General features: G+C 35.8%; 2 protein-coding genes across 2 annotated transcripts; one reads left to right on the top strand and one right to left on the bottom strand.

Annotated features, from left to right (window-relative positions):
• The first annotated feature begins 5,799 nt into the window (after positions 1–5,799).
• Positions 5,800–12,012, top strand: LOC129872892 (WAT1-related protein At3g02690, chloroplastic). Its single transcript, XM_055947841.1, has 7 exons — positions 5,800–6,545; positions 6,673–6,720; positions 6,906–7,028; positions 10,428–10,577; positions 10,922–11,093; positions 11,181–11,241; positions 11,458–12,012. The coding sequence occupies exons 1-7, from the start codon at positions 5,967–5,969 to the stop codon at positions 11,558–11,560; spliced, it is 1,236 nt and encodes a 411-aa protein (XP_055803816.1). The 5' UTR covers positions 5,800–5,966; the 3' UTR covers positions 11,561–12,012.
• A 117-nt stretch (positions 12,013–12,129) lies between these two features.
• Positions 12,130–13,980, bottom strand: LOC129872494 (uncharacterized protein At1g65710-like). Its single transcript, XM_055947470.1, has 2 exons — positions 13,141–13,980; positions 12,130–13,014 (listed from the first exon to the last, which is right to left on the bottom strand). Exons 1-2 carry the CDS (start codon positions 13,978–13,980, stop codon positions 12,130–12,132), a joined length of 1,725 nt encoding a protein of 574 aa, XP_055803445.1.
• Positions 13,981–14,425: the final 445 nt, after the last annotated feature.

Raw genomic sequence — 14,425 nt, 5'->3', positions numbered from 1 at the left:
CTTTATTGTCGTCGTGTTTTTTCTATTTTTAAGCCTTACCAAGAATGTGAAGGATGAAAGATGTAGTTGTGTGCAATTGAAATTGCCATAGTTCTACCCTACATCTTTAGTTTGGTTATGTTTTTTTTGCTCTATGTTGTCGGAAAGGTTCGACTTGAACAAGTTGCAAGTGTATTTGATTGTGCAAGGTTTTAGAAAATCAGCATTTGTATCACTTTCAAATAGGCCAATCCTTCTATGTTTTCTGTCTATCTTATTGGGGTATCCATTTGAACAAATTTATGAAGATTTTTATATAACTAAAAGTAATAAAACTATTGTACCAATTGTACAAAATGAAGACTTCATTCCAACATAGCCAATGTTTCAATTTGAACTACAACCAATAACTTGATCTTGTTTGTTTGGTACCTAACAAAAATAGAATTTGATACCTAAAGGTACCTACAAAAATAGTGTTTGATTGGTACCTAACAAAAGCAAATTCCAACCAAAAATAGCTCCAAAATATATAATATTAATATTTGTTTGTCAATACTAACAACACAACATAAGAATGCTCTATTTCCATGGCACATGGGTCTTCCTAGTTGAACTGGTTTGGCTTTGATTAATAGTAGCTTCTGCAGACCTGATTTGGATAACTTTTTCAGCCCTCATTCTTTCTAGATTGCTACTGATAATAGTTGTCTTCCCTTTCCATTTGAAGCCACGTCTTGGTGTGTAGCCAATATCACCAGTAACAACATCAACCCTCTTTGTCACTCTTTTACCAGTATTGATTACTATTCTACTTGGCAAATCAGACTGCATAGTCAAAGAAGAAAGAGGATATTTAAATCAGATGACATACAAGCTGCATATAAAATTTGAATTATGCATATATAAAGTCACTATTTATATTAAGAGTTGTAAATCCATCTTCATCTTGGAATATTACAACCCCTACCATCCTTGACCTTTTAATAGGTCTTGTTTGTCCTCCACTGGTGTCCTCATAACTATTTTGACTATGTTGATGCATTTCTCTTCTTCTATCTATGTCTTTATTCATATTTCTTTCTTGACCTATTCCTCTTCCTCTACCACTCACATGCTATTTATTGTAATTCAAATATTATAGTGCATATATATATATATATATATATATATATATATATATATATATATATATATATATATATATATATATATATATAATATTAAAATAATTATACGTATTATCTTTGTGTGTGCAGTAATTTCTTGTGACTGAGTTGTAACATCTGCAGGACTTGAACAACCTCTTCCTCTACCTATTCCTCTGCCTCTATCAGTTGCATGTTGTTTATTGAAACTATAATATTAGAGTGTGTGTATATACTGTCTATAATGATAGAATAATTATATGTTTTACCTCTATATGTGCAGTAGCAGCAACTGCAGATTGAGTTATAACATCTGCATGACTTGAAACACTACCTCTTCTTTTATATCTTCCTCTACCACCTTCATTGATTGTGGTGGCCTGATTTTACACATATTAGTACTAACATTATAATTATTTCTTTTATAAATCAATATATTACCTGTGAAGAAGCTTCAGGTGGTTGGGTTGAACCATTACCTCCTGCTCTACCTCTTGTTCTACCAGTAGCCTGTATATGTTCATATATTAATGAGATACATATACATATACTTACATTTGAATCAGTCAAATAAAATTACTTGTGTTTGAGAAGAAGATTCAGCTGATTGACTTGGACCAGCTTAGTCTCTTGTAGGACATCCTCTTTTATTATGCCCTTGTATACCATATTTGGTACAAGTAATAACAACACCACATTTGATAAGCTTTTCAATTTTTCTGCATTCATTTGCCTCCTTTCTTCTAACCTTACTTGGTTTTCCAGGCCACTTTTTGATCTTTGGTGGCTTTACACTTGGATTATTTGATGTTGGCCATATTTTCATGTTATTCATTGGCTGAATAAAATGGGCATATGTGTTAAAGTAGGTCTCCTTGCTATAACAACTATCCACATAATTGATTGGTTCCAACTCATTGTAATGCAGGACAACAACACCATAAGGATTAGGAATGCCCCTAAATTGTCAAGATCTACAACAACAACTCCTACTAACAATGTCCATTGTATGTGTAAAATCAAAATGCTTAATCTCAAAATCACTTTCTCTATTTCAAGACAAACTGCACTGCATAGACTTGTCAATATTTTCTTACAAAATCTTCAAAGACATAAGAGATATATCAGTGATTCAAGTGTTAGAGAACTGTCTCAAATCACCAATTTTTTTATCATCTTCACTCTAATCTCCTCAAGCATTGTAATGATTGTTTTATATCTTGCAAGTAGTATCCATGCATTAAAACTTTCTGCCATATTGTTTTCCACAAAATCACATTTGCTATGGTCTTGAAAAAATCTCTTACACCGTGTATCTAAGTTGTACCAAAAAAGATCATCCAAACATGCCTTTCTCAACTTCTTCATTTTCTATATATTTTCCTTAAACTCAGCTTCAAATGTGGATTTAGCAATCCTCCTAAACAGTTTCTTCTTTCTACTCCTTTTTAATTTTTACACCAATTTAAAAGAACATGTCTTGCACATTTTCTGTGTTCAACCATTGGCAACACCTCTTGACCAATAATTTCTAGTCCCTAACAAAGCAATATAACAGAAATAATAACTAAAATGCAAAATAAAAAAAAATAAAAAGACAATAAACTAGTAAGAGATCAAACAGTAAACATGGTAATACTTTTTTCATATCAGTAATGATGGTAAGTTGATACCCGTCTCCAAGATCAAGATCACTCCTCACTAGTTCAAGAAACCATGTCCATGTATACTAATTCTCAACCTCAACAACTACCCAAGCAATAGAAAACATTTGGTTGTTTCCATCTCTGCAAACTGCAATTAATAACTGCCTTTGCACACACCTTTGAGAAAACACCCATCCAAACCAATCAATCTCCTAGCACCTCCAAAGAATGCTTTCTTTAAAGTATGAAAACAAATATAAAATCCTTGAAAGATTTTCTGTTCAGTTTCATCTTCTTCTCCAACCTTCACAACACAAGTACTACTTGGATTACTCCTTAAAATCTCATCTTTATAATCAAAAATCATACAATACTCCACAATGTGATCACACATGATCTCTTGTAACACTCTGGCCTTTGTTCTTCTCACTGTTGTCCTACCAACATGGATATCCAACTCTTTTCTAATAATTTTCTGCAACATCACAATGCTAATGTTTGGTTGTTGAGTTATTCTCTCTTTGTATTTAGTGGCCAAAAACTTTGAGATGCAAAGATAGTTAAAAGTTGATGTCAAACATCTACGGACAGGATTGTATCTTTTAACTATGAAATCTCCACTAATTTTATCCTTACTTGCACACAAAAATCAAAGACAAGTCTCTTTGCAACATCTCACTCTTACTTTTTCAGGCTCATTCACATATTTTTTAATTTGATTTTTTTCTTGGACTGCATATTTTGTCACTGTCAGCCTAAATTTCTCAACATTTTTAAAAACTAGGCCTAATTTTCAAACAATATTTTCAAAAGTTTCATCAAATACAACTCTATTTGAGGTTTTCTTCCTTTTAACAGATTTATGCACTACTTGATCAACCTCTTCGCCATCTCCCCAACCTATTTTATCATCTATTTCAAAGCTAGAAGATTCATCACTTAGATAGTAAGGTGCATCACCTCCTAGCTTACCAACTAAGCTTTCCTTAATATCAATATTTGTCTCGTCATATTCTATATCTGGACCCTTTTCATTAACATGAATCGGTTCTGAAGTAGTACCTCTACTTCTTCTTTGTGACCTTTTGAAATGCTTTTACTTGTCCTTATATCAACATACTCTTGATGGACATGACTGTCAACCTCACTATCTTCATTAGTATCCTCTTCTGATCTTGAAACATCTTCTAGTTCATCATCACTTAAATAAGTAAAAAGAGGAGGTACTGTAGAAGGATGAGGCACAATAGAAGGAGAAGGTACAGTAGAAGAAGGAGGCACAATAGTATGAGAAGGTACACTACAAGGAGGAGGCACAATAGAAGGAGAAGGTCTACTACAAGGATGAGGTACAGTAAAAGGAGAAGCTATAGGAGATGAAGGCACATTAAAAGGAGAAGCTACAGAAAATGAAGGTACAATAAAATGAGGAACTTCGAAAGTAGTCTTGGAAGTTTCAGGAGACCAAATGAAGTCTCAATTAGTAGGATTTGAAGGAGAAGTAGAAGAAGGAGGTTGATTATTAGGGTTAACAATCCTCAGCCTCATTCAAAGATTCCTCACCTAACACATTATCCCTCACATTGGAGACATACTCCAATTCAAGTAGGGCCTGATCAGGTTCATCCACCCCACGACTAACATACACCTCAACTTCATCACCATTTTTTATCATGTTGAAAATGTCAAATATAACCTTGTCACAATTAACAAGAAATAGTAGCCCATTCCACTTAATGAAAAAATCCCATTCTTTAGTATATCCTAGATCCTTTATGTAGCCCCTCAACTCAAAGTAAGACAGTCTATAAACATCTACATCTAGGAATTCTGACACACTCCCCCTAATATATTCTGGTGGGGGTCCAAAATTAATTTTGCCCCCATGATACTATCTTAAAGTTATCAGAACAAAAGACATGAAGATTCCTGAAAGAAGCATGTAGACAAATTAATTTAATCACACATTCAGGAATAATTTAACCATACACTCAGAAATAATTCATACTGCAGTATTCAACATTACACTAGCACTAACAGTTGCACTAGCAGTAACACTAAGTCCATAACATAAAATCAACTCATATAATTTCTACAATACTACACTAGAAAAGGTGAAATCTACAAAATCTTAACAGTAGCACTAAATCGATAACACAACATAATACTACAAAATCCTTAACTTATCCAGCTAGAACTAAGTCTATAGCACAACAAAGTTGATTCTAACATTTTTTTTACACTAAAATAAACCCAAATCATGTTTTTTCCCCAGAAAAATCATAAATGCATGAAGAAAAATATGATCTTTACTACATAAATATGGACAGACTAACCTGTTAACCTTCTATTCTTTCTTTAACCAGCTAGTACCCCCAACAAATTGACGAACAAACGTGAAAATTGGAGTGTGAATTCAAAGAGTCGATCATTTCTTCAGAGGAAAAGAAAGAGAGGAAGTGAGAAATGAAAAGAGAAAAAGTGAAGCGTCTTTTTGAATTATTTCAGGTCGGATTTAGGGTTAAACCCGTGTTTTGAAGTAAAATAAATAATTTAAAGAAGGTGAGTATCACGCGCTAATATATATACACGGATTGATGACAAACTGGGTTAAAATGGTCCATTTACAAATGTATTAAATTGTTTCGTAGGGTAATAGGACACATTCAAAGTTAAGGTGTGTTTTTGCAAAAATGAAACAACTTTCGTGGTGTGTTTATGTATTTTCTCTATAAAAAATTAGTCATAAACATGACACTAATCATGATAATAATGGGGGAGGTTATGGAGGTGTAAGATTACAAAAATAATGATCATAAAGATGGATGTTATCTTCATAATGGAGGAAAATAACGAAGATAATTAATGAGATTAACTTTCTGACGTAGTGATCATCCACACTATAATATTTTATAACAAAATCTATAATATTTATTAAATGAATAATAAAAACAAAAACTTAAAACTACAGATTCGAGGATCAAAATTTAAAGACCACCCCCAAAACGACATTCAATGAAGAAAAAAAAAAAAAACTGTTATTTCAGTGTTCCCTTCTTTTTCTCAAATCCACTCCTTGAGACTCATGATTTTTTTGTTCCTTTGTTTTTTTGTTCGTTGATTCTGGAGAAACTATAAAAGCAGGAAAGTTGAATTATTAAGTATTCCATAAAAACGAGAGAGGAAGAAGAAAATGGCTTCTTCCTCTACTCCTCTCTGCTCTTCACTGACTACTACTGTTCCAAGAAATTCCCTTTGCAAAACCTCATCTTTATTCCATCATCACTCTCTTAACCACAGAAGGGATGAATTTCTACAATACCCAAATGGAATTTCGTCCAAGAATCATCTGCGTCGCACCAAAAAGTTTACTCCTTGCTCAAAAACTGAATCCGGGGTTGAACGGAAATCATCATCAGAAGTAGACTGTGTAGGAACCGGGCTTGATGTGGAGTGTGTAGTGAACCCTTCTGAGGAATTCTCCAAAGATTCAAAATTTCGGTTTCAAGGAGATGAAGGGGTGGAGTGGCTCGGGACGATTTTGGAATGGGGATTGCTAATTTCGCCTTTCTTTTTCTGGGGTACAGCTATGGTAGCAATGAAGGAGGTTTTGCCAAAGACTGGACCTTTTTTCGTTTCATCATTTAGGTTAATTCCAGCTGGTTTAATGTTGGTCGCTTTTGCTGCTTCAAGGGGTAGGAATTTCCCCTCTGGATTCAATGCTTGGCTCTCTATTACACTCTTCGCTCTAGTTGATGCTACTTGTTTTCAGGTATCTTTCTTGCACTATCTCATCAATACCTGTTTTACCTATGCTTGTTGGTGTAAGCTTTCAGTCAAGTGCACAATTCTTTTCATTGGGCCATCATTCTTTCTCATTAGATTTATATGATGGACAGGGATTTCTTGCAGAAGGACTTCAGAGGACATCTGCTGGCTTAGGCAGTGTAAGATGAATTTACTTTGTCATTGCAGTTTGTGGTATTATGCAGTGTTGAAATTTTTTACTTGTGAGATTGTAATCAATGTTATGAAGAGGATAATAGATTAGTGTTGCGGGTTTCCCTTGTCATAAAAAAATAAATAAATGACTCCTGGACCTAATTTTAACAAGATTTTATTGTGATTTCAGGTGATAATAGATTCACAGCCTCTGACGGTGGCTGTGCTTGCAGCTTTGTTATTTGGTGAGTCCATAGGTTCTGTCGGAGCTGCAGGTCTTGTGCTCGGGGTGATAGGCCTTTTACTCCTTGAGGTAATATTATCCGGAAATAACCAATTTCTGTACTTATTTTCCCGTGAATGGGTAGGGGTCATCCTTGCCCTCCCTCTGGAGGCTGTGGATGATAATTAACAGAATACTAATCGGTCCATCTTTGGCATGTGTTTGTGCCCTAAATAAGTCAAAAGACAGTGGTGAAGAATATGATACCAGAGACAAATTGTAGGTATCAGAAATCAAAACTTTAAGCAGAGATTTTACCAAATTCATGATTCTGTTGGAATTCATGTTAAACACTAAACAGGAGACTAGGTAGACTAACATCTGTTTGGTTGAGGTGAAAGATGAAGGATAGGAGGATAGTATGTCAAAACCATTTGGTTAGAGAATAAAATTTAACTCGTAGCATGTTAAGCCCTTACAAATGGTAGAAAGGAAGAAGTAATCTGATTTCTTACCCTCCAGTCATACCAATCAATCAACATGTGGGCAATGTAAATACTTCACCCTTCAAGTGAATTGACCAGTCTCGTTCCTCTTCCTCGAGTCAAACTGACTGTTGAACTTCGAGTAGTGTCCACACTCTAGATTTTGCAGATGCTCAATTTTGTTCTGGATATGTTGTCATCCAAAGACACACAGTGGTGTTGATTGTAGACATTGATAGTAGAGTTTGTGCTGCGCTTCGTGCATGCACTACGGGGAACTATGGAGATAAGATTTTGAGTCCAATCTCCGAGGAATTGAAGTTTCTCGGGCGCACTATAATGTTACATAAGTCTAACCAGACCAGTGCATTGAGTGGGTTCAGATGATCTTGCATTTTCTGTTTGATTTATTAAGTTCTCAACCTATCCAGACAACACAAATGTAAAAACACACATTTTAGCACAACTTTTTCAAAAGGGGATATGCCTTTCAGAATTTTAATTGCAGATAAGATACATGCTTCTCAATTTGCAGAAAATAGATTTGAATAGCATACTTTACCATTGTTTCACATATTTTTTATTTTGATGCTGCAAAAGATATAAAGAATATAATTCAAGCTTTTCTCCAACAGTTTGTGGTACTGTCTCAATTTCAACCTTATCAAAATGCTTTTACATTTTCATATGTTCAAGTTCAACCCAGTGTCGTCAAAGGCGCTGCAGCGAGGTGCAAAACATGTTGAGGCTTCGCCTCGCTTAGCGGGTACTTTAGTATTGTCATATACTCTAAAGCGTACTTTACCTTGCCAATGAGTATAACCCTAAACAGGCAGCACTAAACAATTGATATTTCATTTTATTTGCTCTTTGCACTTATAGCTCCAAGGACCTTAGAGCTTTTTTGCGCTTTTCGCCTTTGATAACACTGGTTCGACCGCGAAATGCCTTTATAGATAAACAAATAAATTAAAGTAAAAACAATCATTTCATAAATTTCAGCAATCATGATAACAAAGGAAGGCATGTGAAATGCCTTCATTTCAAATACTTATAATAATCTCATGTGAAGAAGACACAAACTTACTAGCCAATCAATGAATTAAGAGAACTAATAATGACTAACAATAAATCTTAAAAATATTTTGAAGTAGTTATTAAATCAATCAATTAGTAAAATCAAAAGCGAATAAGGCAGTGAGTTATTGTAGATGACATCGTGTTGATTGATGAGACACGCGGTGGAGTTAACGATACGTTTTGGATACATACCCTAGAATCTAAAGGTTTCAAGCTATGCAAGACTAAAAAAGAGTACTTGGATTGAAAGTTCAATGACCTAATGCATAAACTGGATGTGGAAGTGAAGATCTACGCACGACATGACACGACTTCAGCTTAGTGTGGACATGACTAGATAAAAAAGTGTAGAGGTCGAGGATTAGTGTAGAAGGTTAGTAGATAGTCGAGTCTTGTCGCACTCTAGGTGGGAGAGACAAGGGGCTAGCCCTATCTCCACTATGCTTTATTATTAATAGTACTTAATAATCACGTAGTTTCTTATTCTTCAATTTGTTTTACTATTTGTTAATTTCATTTGTTTTGTATCTAGATATTTTGTTGTCATATTTTTCTTGCAACCCTACTTCGAATAACTTCTCTTTTGAGCCGAGGGTTTATTGAAAATAGTTGGGTAAGGTCTGCATACATCTTACCTTAAAAACCTCACTTGTGGGATTACATTGGGTATGTTGTTGTTGTTATTGCCTATATTAGTATACAACAACATATATAGAGAGGATTGAAAATATTATTTAATTGAGCAAAAACATATTAACCTAAAGTGATAGCAAATCCAAAAGAATTAATAAGATCGTGAACTACTAAATTTAACCTTTAGAAAGAAAAAATTAACCTTTAAAAGAGGAATTGGAGGAGAATGCTCTGCTTTGTCATTGTCCCATAACACAACGAAGTGAAACAACACCAACTAGAAGTACTCTAAAGGGTAAAAATTTAATAAAGGGTATCAATGAGAAGAAAAAAAGGAAAAGGGAAAATCAAGGGAAAAAGGAAGAGGGTCATTGACTACTCGTGTAGGTCCGCAGCAAAGTGAAAAAGGATCACAAAACTCTGCTATAGATGGGGATTCAATCTTGAGCGTCCAGTGCATGAGGCCCTTGAGAGGTAGTGGCTAAACCAGTGCACCCATTGCTGCTATTTGATTGTGGGTGCCGCCTTCACATAAATAGACAATTTTTTAAGAATTATGTGTGTGTGTGTGTGTGTGTGTGTGTGTACTTATATGCATGGATATTTTCAACCAAGACCTACGAGTGCCTAGGTACCCTAACGTGTTAATGTGGGTCCTGCCTCGGTCTCTATGTGTATATGCTATTTGTTCATTTTTATGCATGTTGACAACTTTTCGGTGTTCAGTTCATTTTTCATGTGCATACACTTATGAACACGTAAAATCCATTCTCCCTTAAAAGAGGGTGAAGATGATTTTTAATGTGTTTGCAGTAATATTTCCTTTCGTTATTTCTATGTTTACTAGCTTTTAACCTGTTGAAATTAGTGCAATCCTTAACTGAAGATTTTTTCCCAATTAGTCCACTAGATCTGCCCAAAACAAAACGAAAAAGAAAGGAGAGAATCTTAATATCTAATGTAGGAGAACCCTTTGATGGTCATAAATCTTGCTCCATCCATTTTATTTTCTATGGCGGTTCGAGTGGGCACGAGGTTTAAGAGTGAAAGAAAGACTTTTGGCTTATAACAGAAGTACCCTTAGAAGTTTTAAACATTGCCATGACATTTCATTTGTTACAAGGCATGTCAATTAAAGTAAAATAGGTTGTTTAAACTGAAGTCCCCAAATGGAGGTGTTTTTTTTTAACGGACAGAAAGAGGGAGAGCGCCATATAAAATGCAATAGTGGGAATTTTACCCTTTTGTCATTAACTAATACAGCTTTGAAATAACTGAGTTAATTGTACAGGTACCTGCTCTCTCTTTTGATAACAGCAACTTTTCACTCTGGGGAAGTGGAGAGTGGTGGATGTTTCTTGCAGCACAAAGCATGGCTGTTGGCACAGTAATGGTCCGTTGGGTTTCTAAATACTCGGACCCAGTCATGGCTACTGGATGGGTAAGTCGTATTACTCTACTGCTGAGTTGAAGTTCATTATATCGTATATCAGGTTTGTAACAGTGAACAACTAAGAACTCTAGTGCTTGTGTCATCAAACCATTCTTGGCTATAAAATTGGTCTTTGTTCCATTTGTTCCCAATTACAGCTGCTTGACTTTACAGATTAAAAACAGAAATTAGCAACGGGCTTGGTTATGTATTACTTGACTTTTAACACTGAAACCAATGGTAGCATGACTGGAAACAAAGTATGGTTTAAGTACATGGTTTCATAGAATAGTACTACACAATAATTTTGATGCTCAAACTGCAGTGCTAACTCTAGATATCTCAATCTACAGCACATGGTTATTGGGGGAATTCCTCTGGTGGCTATCTCAATTCTCAATCATGAACCTGTCATTAGTGGGAGTTTGATGGAACTAACATCAAATGACTTGTTGGCTTTGCTGTATACCTCAATCTTTGGAAGTGCCATAAGCTATGGTGTATACTTCTACAATGCAACAAGAGGTTAGATTCAGGTCCCTGATTGTTAACTATGCATTATGCCTTGCTTTTTCAGTTGCAACCAATATTAACTTAGACTAAGCATTGCAGGTAGCCTGACAAAGCTCAGCTCCCTTACCTTTTTAACTCCAATGTTTGCATCGATTTTTGGGTAAGATTCCTATCAGAAGATTAATTCCTGAACAAGCTGATGAAAGTTATTTTGATCTCAATCAACAAATTGGTCATCAGTTGCAACTGCTTCTAGGAAAAAATATTTAGGACTATAGTTCAACGCAGAATACATTTGATTTGGTTTCTATCTTCACTTTTTGGTCTCCGCATTCTTTCCTTTTGGATCTGCCTAAGTTATTCAACTCCAATACAGGTTCCTATATCTAGATGAGACCTTCACACCCGTGCAACTAATTGGAGCATTTGTCACAGTGGCTGCAATTTACATGGTTAATTACAAAAGTGATACAAAATAATATAGCTGGCAATCAACTGATCCTCCTAATGTCTGGATAGAGAAAAAAGCTCAGCAGTTTACTACTCCATTTGCAGAAGAGACACACTGTATAGAAAATATTTCAAGATTATATTAGGGCCCCTACAAGAGAACACACACCAGTTAATATGTAGGCAGGAACTTGCTTGGAGGTGGTTTCCTGTCCAGCCATGTACCAGAAATCGTGAAACATGAGATTCAAGATGGTGTATTATCACATTAGGTGTAGAGAAACTTCATTGCAAGTGTTAGATTTGTGTAAAGAATTCTCATGCTACCACAGCATCAGGTTTAACATATGTATCTGTGCCTATTCCAATATATTAGTATCAAGTTTGAAATCTGTATAAATGTAAAACTTCATTATTAGCCCCCATATGTCTGTCTGAGAGCTTAAAAGAATATCTGCAACTCAGCTACTTAAGGAAATGATTCTGTAAACACGGAGATGAAAAGGTTGCAAAGTGTGCAACCACAACATCGACATATCAATCCTCGAACAAATTGCATATATCTAATCAGTTGAAGCAGCTGCAGCTGCCACAGATGTTATGTGAATCCCCTAATTTGCAGTCTACTTTTACCTTCATCCATATCAGGGACATGATCAGATACTGTACACTTTTGAAAGGCTAATGGATTCATATACAGCCTACTGTAAGATTTCGGAGGATCCCAAGAATCGGTTGAATCGGCTGAATTTGGTTCTCGAGAGGAAGGGGAACACCTACGTCGCTGATAACCAACAAAACTATTGCTTTCTGAGGATTCTATCTCTTCCATATAACCTCCATCAGTTCCCCGTTCGAAGTTTGCATACTTCTGTTTTCTGGGAGGCTCCATAAAGTTATCACTTAGAGCAACCTCAGACTCCACGTATGGGTCCTTTATTTCTAACCTATTTTTACCCTGAGGATTGGTTCGTAAAGAAGCACTGGTATTCTTGTTAAATTGCTCAACTGTGGGGTTACTTCTTCTGTCTTCAGAGAAAGCACTGGATAGATTGGAAGTTGTGCTTGAGTTGAAATCAGCAACTGCCTCCAGTATTGAGCAAGCTTTTGTTACACAAGATGGAAGTGAAAATGAAGGGTTTCTGCTCTTTTGATGAAAGTTTTGGATGTCCTCAAGCAATAACTCAGTATATGATTGAGTAGGATTTGACTGAACTCTATGATTAATGTCTATGTCTCGGGATAGCCTCGGCGACCTGCTTCTTCTTGTTCCCTCAGGCACTAGGCTTTTGAATTCTGAAGCAACCACATCCATCGCAGCATTTGTTCTCAATGCTTTAGCTTCCTGTGCCAGCTGCTGCTGCTCCTTGACTTTGCCATAAACATTTGTAAGGCCGTAATCTAGAGTTGCTTTGCTGATGCCAAGTTTTTGCTCAGTTCCTTGCAGAACTTTGCCATTGTTTATATTTTCTGCATTCAGTTTCTGCATTTGAATCATACCATATTCATTGAAATAATTAGTATATGTTTAATCGTTAGAACATCCATGAATAGAGAATGTAAAGCATAATTAGTATCTCCAGAGTTGCTTGGGACTAGAAAAGCCAACCTGGATATAGAAGGGCATTGGTTCAGTGACCACCACAGGGGTATCAATCTCACTTGGAGGTTTCCTTCTGAAAGGAGAATCTTCTTTTTTCCTGGAATTGCTGCGGCTAAGGTACAAGGGCTGCTGTTGAAAATTAATGTTCTCAGTTGATGCCTTCAAATTCACCTTTGCTGGGGACCGAGCACGAGGAGATGCAGTACCCACATTTCTCTTCACTTGAATCCTCTGAATAGTAGCTGTAGAAATCAGCTCAGCATTCTTATCCACCATAAGAGATGAAACAGTAGCAGGCACAGAAACCATCTTTCCTGGTCTAACATTAATCCCATTAGCATCAGTAGAAGCAGTAATTGGTGATTCAGATCTTCTAACAGGAGATCTGCTCGCCCTTCTACTCCCTCCCCTGCTGCCATTACTTCTGTTTTCATTGTCAAAATCACAACTTTTCTTGGAAATAGAATACTTTCCACTTCTATTGGGGTTGAAATTTGTATTATCAGAAGATTCAGCAGCACCTGAAAAAGGAAGACCTTTGTTGGGGGATGAGCTTCTGCTAAGCCTCCCACATTGTATCAAAATAGCATCAACTTCTTGTTTTGTACAACTTGAAGTCCTCCTCAATGGTGCAAATTCACTTTGTTCCTTGAAATTATCCTCGTCGTCTTTAGACCCTTGTTCATGGCTTATCCTGTGTTTGATAACAAAGATTTCTCTTCTCACTATTTGCCCCTGTACTTTCTTCTTTTCTACAAGGGATTTAGGTTCTGCTTCTTGATTTTGTTTCACAAGTGCAAGAGGAGGAGAAGAACAAGTGCTCTTCTTGCTCAAACAACTCCCCATTTTCTTTTTATCCCCAAAAATAAAGAATGAATTCGGAAACACTTTGTGTTTTCAAGAGAAGTGGCAAAAGGATAAAAAGGGGGTCTTTGTTTTCAAGAACCACAACTGAAAATGGTGACTTCAAGGGTTTACATGAGTTTGAGAGGGAAAACAAAAGGGGAAAAAAAAGAGTAGCCAGGGGTTATGTGAGAGATGCAGGTATTTCCAATTCAAATTTTTGACAGAGAGAGACGACTTGTGTACAAGGACATTGCAGAAAATTATGAAATGCATATGTCCCACCTAAGATACCACTGTCTGTGAGCGTTTGGTTTCAATTAGTTTTTGGAAAAAAAATTAAAAATATTTAGGAACTTGTATTTATTTATATAATTTGTCATTATTTGACAAAAAATGTCAAGTTCTCAAAAAAAAAACTAGAACTTGGGAAGTTTTAAAAATAACC

The sequence above is a fragment of the Solanum dulcamara genome, chromosome 11 (assembly GCF_947179165.1).
Source record: "Solanum dulcamara chromosome 11, daSolDulc1.2, whole genome shotgun sequence".
Lineage (NCBI taxonomy): Eukaryota > Viridiplantae > Streptophyta > Magnoliopsida > Solanales > Solanaceae > Solanum > Solanum dulcamara.
Note: the sequence above shows the minus strand (reverse complement) of the source record. Positions and strands in the feature narration are given on the sequence as shown.